Source organism: Perca fluviatilis, chromosome 15 (genome assembly GCF_010015445.1).
Source record: "Perca fluviatilis chromosome 15, GENO_Pfluv_1.0, whole genome shotgun sequence".
NCBI classification, from domain to species: Eukaryota; Metazoa; Chordata; class Actinopteri; order Perciformes; family Percidae; genus Perca; species Perca fluviatilis.
In genome coordinates this window covers 26,394,392-26,404,391 of record NC_053126.1, presented here as the reverse complement: position 1 = coordinate 26,404,391, position 10,000 = coordinate 26,394,392, and the positions used below count along the sequence as shown (strand labels likewise).

Here is a 10,000-nt window from a genome sequence, read left to right as displayed (position 1 = left end):
ACGGCCCTGAACGCGGCATTATAGCATATATACTGCATCATCCTCTCGTTCCTATAGCCTAACGTAATACAGCCATGGTTCCTCTAAAATAAAGTGTCCGTGGAGCGTGTCAGAAACATGGAAGTGGGAGGGTGTCAGTAGCTCTCTCACTGCAGACAGAAATGGAAAAATAGAGCTCTCACTCTGACACTAACAAAGCGTCCATAGGTGCGATAAAACGTGCGAAAGCAAAGCTCCGTTTTTTTAAATTTTTTTATTAGACAAAATGAGGTGCAGATGCATTTACCCTGACCCTGACCAGTAAAGAAGTCTCTTTTTTACAATTTGCTACAATTCGGGTTAAAATTGGTCCGGAAACGGAGTCAAATGCCTTGTATGTGTGCACATACATGGTCAGCCTGATTCTGGTCATCATATTTAATTCACATTATGTTTGTACTACTATGCCACTTTGATAAAGTAACCTTATTTTATCCTTTCTCATCATATCTTATCGTAAAATAGTCCATACAGCGCATGCGTCAAAGTTAACGCCTACATTTACACAGCGACAGTTCGGCCTCCCTTCTTTTCCAGTGCCTCATCTTCTCCTACTCATACTATCGCTGGCATCCTGACACTGGCCGTCCGCAAAAAGCTCGCTTTCACTGGGTGTGCGCTCAGTGTGCCACGCTTGAGAAGAAGGGAGGGGTGCTAACAGACGTTAGGCGTTCTTCTGTATCAACCTTGTCACCGAGAAAGCTCTTCGAAAGATACTTAAGGTAAATTTGAGTCTTGTTTGATAAACTCTCATCGAGCTCCTGGCCCACTTTTTCAGTTGAATGCATTCTTTTGCTCTCTTTTTGGCTTTTGTGCTTGGCGCGGGGTGGGGTATGTTGTCGAGCATGAATGGAACACTGTCTTGAATAGCAGGGATGTAACACTTGGCTACAGTGCATGTATGCTAACACACCGTATGCCTACTTTCACAAAAGTATTGTGCAACTTAAGTGTGTTGGGTTTGTGGTTTGTATTTGTTGTTTCGGTAGCTGTGGGTGTTTCTTTCCACCCACACGGGAACATAATTAATAGAACGCCAGTGATGGAGAGCAGCATGGTTGCATCGTAACGTTAGCTATTTCCTTCAAGGAAACTGGTTTGGGCTCAGCCACATTTAAACAAGTCCTCGCGATTGCACACGTATTTGTTATTGCTACTTTGCATTATGTTGTTAGTTACAGTTTAAGCTAATTAGGTCTTATTAATTACTTGTGAAATTACAAGTTTGTTACGTGGAGTTGTGACAGCACCTTATCTAACGTTACGGAACATTCGAGTAAATGTTTGCAAATTCTATGTAACGTTAGCCGTATTAACTGTTAGCAAATTCACAAATACCAGCCTAAAGTATTCTCGAATATGAAAGGCTATCTATCTATCAGAAGCAGTATGCCAGATAAGCTAATTGCGGCACTGCGTACACTAACCCGCAGATAGTAGCTAGAGCTAATTTCTTGTTGGCTAACGTTAAAATTAACTTAGGCCAATAAAAGAAAACTAACAACCAAAACAAACAAACAATATTTTAAGAGCTACCGTGTTGGGTGTTACGCCTATGAACAGTTTAACCCCTTACGTGCCTCGAATAAACAATAGTCTTAGTTTGTAGACTTTATTTATGACTCTAGCTAGCTAATATGAAGAATATGTGAATATTGTGTCCGTGCACGCGCGTTTCTTCCCGCCGCACTTTCAGTCCGCGCGCCGAGCCTGTCTGACTGCCTGAATCTGTTTTTAAAAGGCCACCTGCCTTTCCTCTCCGGCAAGTAAAACCTGTTTTTCAACATTGTCTGCCTGCCGATGTAGAATCAAACACCACCATTAGTACTTCTACTAGATTCCACTACATAACTTTTTTTTTACTTGTAGCGGAGTTATAGACTATATATCAAATGTATCCTAAGAGGAAACTCAAAAGAGGGCTTTTTTTCAGAATGAAAGCCCTAAAGAGTAACCGTACTAACAGGAAGCTCAGGATGAGTTGTTTCAAATGTAAGCCCCGACTAGAGCCCCACCTCGATGTTAACAGGAACCTAGGGATGTTTTTCAAAAAAAATTAAAAGTGCTTATTGTTCAACTCTTGTCAAGGCTCAGACCTCGGCTGATGTTGGATCCTTATTGCAACATGGACCGTTAAAGGAAACCTCAACTCCTTTTTAGTTAAAGTTAGAAGTAGGTTAGGGTTTAGATTATTTTGGGCATGGTCAAGATAAAGGTAACAATCTGGCTTTTGGGTTAAGACTGGAATATAGCTTGGTTCAGGAAAGGACAATTGTTAGGTTTGACTGTAAATCATTTGTAGGTCCTCTCAATAATAATAATAATAATAATAATAATAATAATAATAATAATAATTAATTAAAGTATTTATATACCCCTTATCACCAAGGTTATAATCGTTAATGAAAACCAGGTGGGAAAAAACATTGTCGTTAACTAAAATAAAAACGAGGCCTTACAAAAAACGATAACTAAACTAAAACTGTAATGTCTGTTTGCAAAACTAACTAAAATAAAATGATCGAGTAAAAGTCCTTAGTTTTCGTCTTTGTCAATGTCTTTCACAGAGCAAATAACGTTAGGCCCTACATCTTTCAGAGTTGACATTTCTGACCATAGACCGGTTTTATTTAGTCTATGTTGTAGACAGGCCTAGTTTCCAACTGGGAACCGCAGGACAGAACACTACAGGAGGGCTTTCACCGGCGCCCCGATAGCTGCTGGTTAGTAAATACGCAGGAACACTAAAAGCGTGAGGAAGCGTGGGTTAATGTGTGTGTTGATACTGGGATGTCTACACAACTGTGTGAGTCGATTGAATTTAAAAATTTCGCAACTTTACTGGAACCAAAATTCAAAACACCTGTTGATGCCAGTCTTCTTTAGTCCGTTGGCTATTTAGGTTTTTTCCTGGCACAGTTACTAACACATTTTGCACTTAGTGCAGCATCTTGTGTAGACTGTTTACATATTTGTGCTCATCATCATATGTACATTTAATGTACCAGTGTTATTGTTGAATACATATTTCTAAAATTATGTTTTTTGTTGAGTTATTATTCCTCAATACTTTTTCTGACCTTTTTTTAATCTTGCCCCCGACAAATAACCCATATTACAAAAAGACTAAAACTAATAAAAACTAAAACTAAGCATTTTCAAAAAATATAAACTAAACTAGCAAACCCGCTTTTAAAAACTAATAAAAACTAAACTGAATTTGAAAAAATAAAGTCAAAACGAAATAAAAACTTGAATGAAAAATGCTAAACTATAATAACCTTGCTTATCACAGATGGTTACAAAGTGCGTCAGAGGCCACACACACACACACACACACACACACACACACACACACACACACACACACACACACACACACACACACACACACACACACACACACACACACACACACACACACACACACCACACACCACACACACTTGTGTGAAATTGCAGCAATCAATTGCTTAGGTATACAGAGAAAAGGGGAAGAGATGATTGAGGTCGGCAAACACAGCTAACACAAACATGACCTCCAAGAGATTAGGTATATGTTAACCTACTTTCAAAGGGCTGTTTGACCCGAACTTAACGGTATATAGAGTGTCATCATCCACTATGTGACAGAGGCCTCATTCATATGCAACAGCTGTGCATTACTCTACGTGTTTAACAGTACAGAACGCTCTGAGAGCTCTCATGCTTTCCTGTCCTGTCTCACACTCACACTGTCGCACACTGACAAAAGCTTTAGAGAAATTGAACTTTTGGACCTGACAGATTTTTATTTTTTTCATCGGAGTTGTGATTATCTATTTGGCCAGCAAAATTGAGCAGCACAGCAATGACTTAAAGCTCCATTTTAGTTTGCATCCATGTGTCTACATTTTGAATTGGTCACAGGAAGTAAAGGAGCAAAAAACCTACTAAGCCAGAGGTAAAACTGTCATGCGTCTGTACACTCAGTAACAGATTGGTATGGCAACACCCTCTCTGCTGCTGCTGGAGGCTGAATGATAAATATTATACAGTTGGGCCAATTTCTGGTTCCACAGGTCCAGTGTACGAGGCTAAACCAGTTTGTTTGTAAACCGTTTTGAATCGGCATTTGTCACTATGACACCTTCTGGCAAATTACAAAGAGGCCTACATCAGCAACTTTTGCCAACGGCGTCACAACGCTAATTCCAACTTGTATTGAAGCAGTGTTGGGAAGTAGCGTTAATAGTTTATAAAGGGGGGGGGAACTTGCTGCACAGTGACTGTTTTTATCACCGCACCTTTCCCACATCGAAGCAGTACTCATGGATCTCGCCCTGTGGTGCCTGATCAGTTTAGTTAATGAAGGTCCTGTACGGTAACAAGGTTTTTGTTCTTCTATTTTTTTTTATTTCTTCTTGTTTTCCCAGCTGGTCTGGAACCCTCCTCTCCCCCACATCCATGAGTGCCCTGGTCTTATGTTATGTGTAGTGATGTCTATGTGTCTAAAAATTATAGTCCTTTTTGTCTCATTTTCTTGTCTTTATGTTGTCCAAAATGGCTGAAATGTGATTTCCGCTGCAACTCAATTTCTCCACGGGGACAATAAACTAATCAACTTCTCAATAGCTTCGCTGTGTTCTGACTCAAATAGTGTGGTGGCATCCACACACGCTACGTTTCCCCGCGCATTTCTAACCCCCAATTTCCACCGGCTGCGGAACGGCTCCGGAACGGCGGCGGAGTCATTGGGTTTCCATTAAAGTCAGTGTGTGTATTTCCACTGACTACAGACCGGCTGCGTTCTGACTCCGCGGTCCGCAGCCCTCCGCAGCAGATACGCAGATCTTCTATTTTTGCCGGATGCCGGAGAGCTCCGCAGCGATTCAGCACACGGCAGATAGTGCGGGACAGGAAGTCGAGTACAGAAACAAAATAAAACATCTGGTTAATTTTCAAAATAAAATACACCGTGCTCACGGCGGATCATATTTCCCTGCACTACACCTTGAGAACCCAGCCCAGAGTTGTTTCCCCTCTACTCCTCTGGATGGAAACAAACTGTTGTTGGTTTTGTGGTTCTATTCTACGCGACTTCGCGAGATCTCGTGGGTCCTCGTGACTACAGCGGTCAGTCATGGCCGCAGCCGTGCCGCAACAAGGCCGGACCTGGCGGGTATTGACGGACAGCGGAGCACGCAGCGGAGCCGGTCCGCAGCCGTTCTGCATCCGGTGGAAATCCGGAGTAAAGCTCAGGTGCAGCGGAGCTCTTAAAACTAAAACCTTGTGATAGACTAGAAAGTTCATCTTTTGTGGTGACAAGACGATATATGGCAAAGAAAACTGAAACTGTGCCTCCAAATTGGAAACCTTTCAGATTTCAAGCCAACAAAATAGGGCTGGGCAAGATTTGCTATATCGGCATCGATGTATGAGACTAGATATCGTCTAAAATGTTTAGATATCGTAATATCGTTGTATGACACAAGTCTTGTGAATTCATTACAGAAATGTGATGTTTTTGAAACTTGCCAGACTTACTAGCTGTTTCATTATTTGCCTTACCCACTTAGTCATTGTAACCACATTATTGGTGACTATTTATCAATGTATTTGGTCATAAAAATTGTGATATTTGATTTTTCTCTGTCGCCCCCGGACCTACAATGAAAGAGGTGTATGTGTCAAGGAAGAGGCCACAGGGGCACCATCTAGCAGCATTTATGCTACTCGGCATTAATGGGCCACCTCCTTCTGAATTCCCCTATAACCGAGCCTTGGAGTTATTTTTCCAAAAGCCAAGAAAAATCAAATGTACACAGCAGATCTGCCCCCACTGCTAAAAAAAAAAAAAAAATCCTAAAGGAAACACTGAGCTACATTGTGGAATCTGCGTTGTGTAATCTGTGTTGTAAAATGACAAAGATGAAACTCGTATAAACGTTAATGAGGTTACTGCAAAGCTTATAGGCCTTTTTTTACAGCAGACATTTTGACTTTTCATACTAGGAAAATCACCGTTGTTACTTATAACTAGGGCTGGGTTTCGTTAATGTATACCTGGTGCGGCCTCTAGCTCACCCAGTAGAGTCCTTTGCAGCGGCCCAAATTCCAATACGATTGGATACGGTTTCCTAAACGATATTTTTTTCAATACCAATTTCATAAAACTAAATAAATTACAACATTGCACATTATGGCGCAACTCTTAATTTATGTTTCAGCTCCTACTACGTGAGCCCCGTCTCTGTGTGTAACAGAATATTTCCTGCCTGTCTCCACGACGTGTAACGTTAGACAGCCAATCAGCAGCGTTATTAGATGTTGGTAGAAGCATGCTACATGCTTATTGGCTCACTAATGCTGATGAGATTTACTCCGTAGGTTTAGAAATTGGGTATTGAATGACGAGGCATTTTTTGATACTCAGTTATTTAAAGGCAATTCGGTCTGTGCCTAAAAAGTATTGAATTCTGTACCCAGCCCAACCAAACAACTCCATGGCTCTATTTCATTTTGTTCAAGTATATGAGTAAGCCGTAGACGGTGTGACATTGAGTCAGCATGCACAATACCAGGACCCTGAAATGGATGCTTTTCCTATTGTGACGTGTTTTTGTGAAAAAAAAGGCCTATTCCTAGCTTGTCATCAAGAGCTCCTATGAAAGCCTTTGCTCTTCAAGCACTACTTTTGAGACTTTTGGATGTCCGGGTGTTGTGAAAAATAAAAACTTGCGAAGCTAAGAATGGCTTGAATCACTTTTGAATCTCTTCAGGAGGGAAACAAAGATGCATACAGTACATATTTGGTTTACATTGATTCAGGGATTTCTCCTACTCACACTGTACTGAAACAGAGTTCACCTCTGCTGTCGTGTTGACCGATGAAATGGATGTACATTCATTGACATAGTGCAGAGTTTTAAAAACGAGGATAGTCTAGCCTATATCCTAGCCATGCGTTTGCATCTTGTTACCAATTAGTGACTTGCACTCTCCATGTTGTTTAGCTGCCAGTTTGATTCCACAGCTAGTAGCTCATAAGTAATAAATAATTCATCATGTCAGACTGACGCGATGGTTGCTCAACACCTAACTGTCCAGGCAGTACTCTATATATTATATTGACTGCATTTAGCACTGTGTTTCCTGAGCTGAACGGTTAGTATTTTTCTATTGCCGCACTAAATCAACGCACAAAGAGGCATGCAAGTTTGATCCTTTACCTCTACACAGTACGTTCACTCTCCTAATGGAAGAATCGGCTTCACTTGCACGATAAAAGTGCAGGAATTTGTCATGGCAACCTTGACAAACCAACTGCCAATTCCGAATTCTAAGGACCTATTCATACTGAATGTAGGACACCTGATATTTCCTGGATACATGTTTTTTTTTTTTAAATGATAACAAAGAAATGACAGAGCTTTGTTTTTCAATATTTGGTTGAAGTTGCATGTCTTCTAATTAAACCTGCTGTATAACACACAACGTAGCGTGAGCAGCTTTCACCCTGTGTCCACGGTGCTGCAGCATGATTCAGCGAGACGACAACATTCCACTGACACATTAAATTACTCTCGTATTGTCACACAGAGCATTTATACAACAGAGACAGCAACAACACTGAGCTGCCTGCTGGCTTAGAAATCTAGCTCTCTTAGATCGGTTATGGCATAAAACTCATTATTAAAAAGGTTATTAAATGCTGTTGTGCAGCCAGCCAACCCAGAAGGGCCTATTTTATTGTGAACATGTGACTATAACTTTTATATTGCTCTACTTTGTGACCATCATAAAGGCAACAGGTCACGACAGGCCGTCATACGTTGTCATTCTATCACAGCTTGGAGGCGTTGTTCGGCCCGACGCAGATGAATTGAATGTAGACATTGCTGTCTTAACTCTAACAAACGATTCATGATGGCTTAATACAAGGAGTGATATTGGTGTTTACATTTTTGTTCACTTGTGTTTCCATAGCGATGGCTGAGGCCCACCAGGCAGTGGCGTTCCAGTTTACCATAACGCCAGAGGGGATTGACCTGCAGCTGTCCTATCAGGCCCTGAACCAGATCTACCTGTCGGGAGTACGATCCTGGAAGAAACGAGTCAGCCGCCTGAGGGTGAGGATGATGGGAAATCGCTGCGTTTGTGTGTGCGGTTCTTGTCCTTACATTTAATATTTATGCTGTCGTCAGAAATTGTGAATCAAAACGGTTATCAAAATTTAAAAAAAAAACGGTAAAACTGCTCACTCAGAGTAACTCAGAGTTAATAAAAGTGCCTTGCAAGCTCAGCCTGTCAGTCAGTCATCAGGGCAGAGAAACCACCGTTGTGGCTGCTTGTCTAGTAAGAGGAAGTGTAACGTCAACAGGACCGCGACCGCTTTCAGCTCGCCATTAATATCATATCGCAGCAAACGCTGTCTGCGTGAAGTTTTAAAAAACTTATATACTTATAGTCATGGTGCCCAGACATGATTAGGTGAAAGGACAAATTAAACTTAAAACAGCTGTCTGTGATGCACATCACATTTTTGTTGTTTGTTGGGTAACCCGACACATCTCAGACACAATGGTATTTCTTAACAGAAGATTTAAGCTATTAGAAATGTAATTATTTTAATATGGATATTTGGTAAGTACTATAAGACTCGGGCTGCTTTGCCATATGAAATCACGTTCTTAAACCCTATTACTCGTTGACTTTTGGAAATGTATTGAACTTAAAAAAACGGTTACAACGGAAATTGCTCTCCCCTTCTTGCTCACCAAACGCTGCTTCTCCCCCCCCGAAATCACAATGAAAATTCGATTCATTGCACAACCCTTACTTTTATTTACATAGTCAAAAACCACAAATTGCAAAGAGAATTTTTAAAGTCTGTGCAACAACAACTTGCTATCCTTACACCCCCGGAGAAGGTGTGTAGGGGTGTAATTTGTGCGCAAAAGCGAGCTAAACGTAGAAAGGCTTATTACAGGGAGGGAGTACATTCCCATCTGTATAGGTTGGCAATAAAGAGCCTTTCCTAACATGTACTGACATGCAATTTTGCCCCTGCTGGGATGACATAGACATGGAGTATGTGTGTTGTGCTCAAAAACAAGTCTCTCTCTCTTTACTTATCCTGCCAGTCCATGCAAGTGAATGTTGTGAGTAGGGGTGTCACGATTCTCCAAATCCGCTAAGCCCATGGTTGCATTAAGACATGACTCTGTTCCTGGGGGGCTTGGGTGGCTGCTTGACAAGCCGACCGGACGTGATGTGGGGGCGTGGCAGCATCGACGACTCCATTTTCGAGATTGTGACTTAATTTCTGTCACCCTTAGTTGTGAGGCCAGACATTGTTCAAACCCACACAGAAAACTTTCCAGTCAAGATTTGAAAGGTTATAAAGATACCATTGGGCCATGTTTACCTTTTCAGGGAATGTACGGTATTTGAGGAAATGGCACAGCTGGTAAAACATCTTGGGTTTGAAGAATTGAGTCAGTAATAGACACAATGTCGGGTCAAGTGGAATACAGAACATGTATGTCATGTTGTCCTATGTTTTGGACAAAACGTTAAATCCACGTGGGGGGAAATGTAAAGGGAGCATCAGTTTTTCAGATGTTCACTCTGGACTGGAAGAACCTCACCACTGTTTCTAAAAGGAACCTCTGTTCTCAGCTGTTTTGCTCATTGTAAAAGAGTAGAAATGTTTCACTGATCCCAATGCCTTCCATTGTTTCTTCTTTTGTCAACAGAACAGGGTGATCAAGGGAGTGTACCCTGCCAGCCCTTCCTCGTGGCTCTTTGTCGTCATAGCGATCCTGGCCACCATGTACATGCGCTCGGATCCCAGCATGGGGCTCATCACCAAGATACAGCAACACCTGCCACTAAGGTACACAGAAACCGAGGTTATAATCGTTAACGAAAATGAACGAAATAACGAAAACTAGGTGGGGAAAAAACATTGTCGTTA

General features: G+C 41.4%; 1 protein-coding gene across 1 annotated transcript in view; it reads left to right on the top strand.

Moving 5' to 3' along the window:
- Positions 1-568: 568 nt before the first annotated feature.
- The window catches only part of cpt1a2b (carnitine palmitoyltransferase 1A2b), a 63,205-nt gene continuing 53,773 nt past the window's right edge, over positions 569-10,000 (top strand). Inside the window, exons 1-3 of the mRNA XM_039825041.1 lie at positions 569-761; positions 8,008-8,150; positions 9,780-9,919. Of these exons, the coding sequence (XP_039680975.1) occupies positions 8,010-8,150; positions 9,780-9,919 (281 nt within the window). The 5' untranslated portion in view covers positions 569-761; positions 8,008-8,009. The remainder of the gene's footprint in view (positions 762-8,007; positions 8,151-9,779; positions 9,920-10,000) is intronic.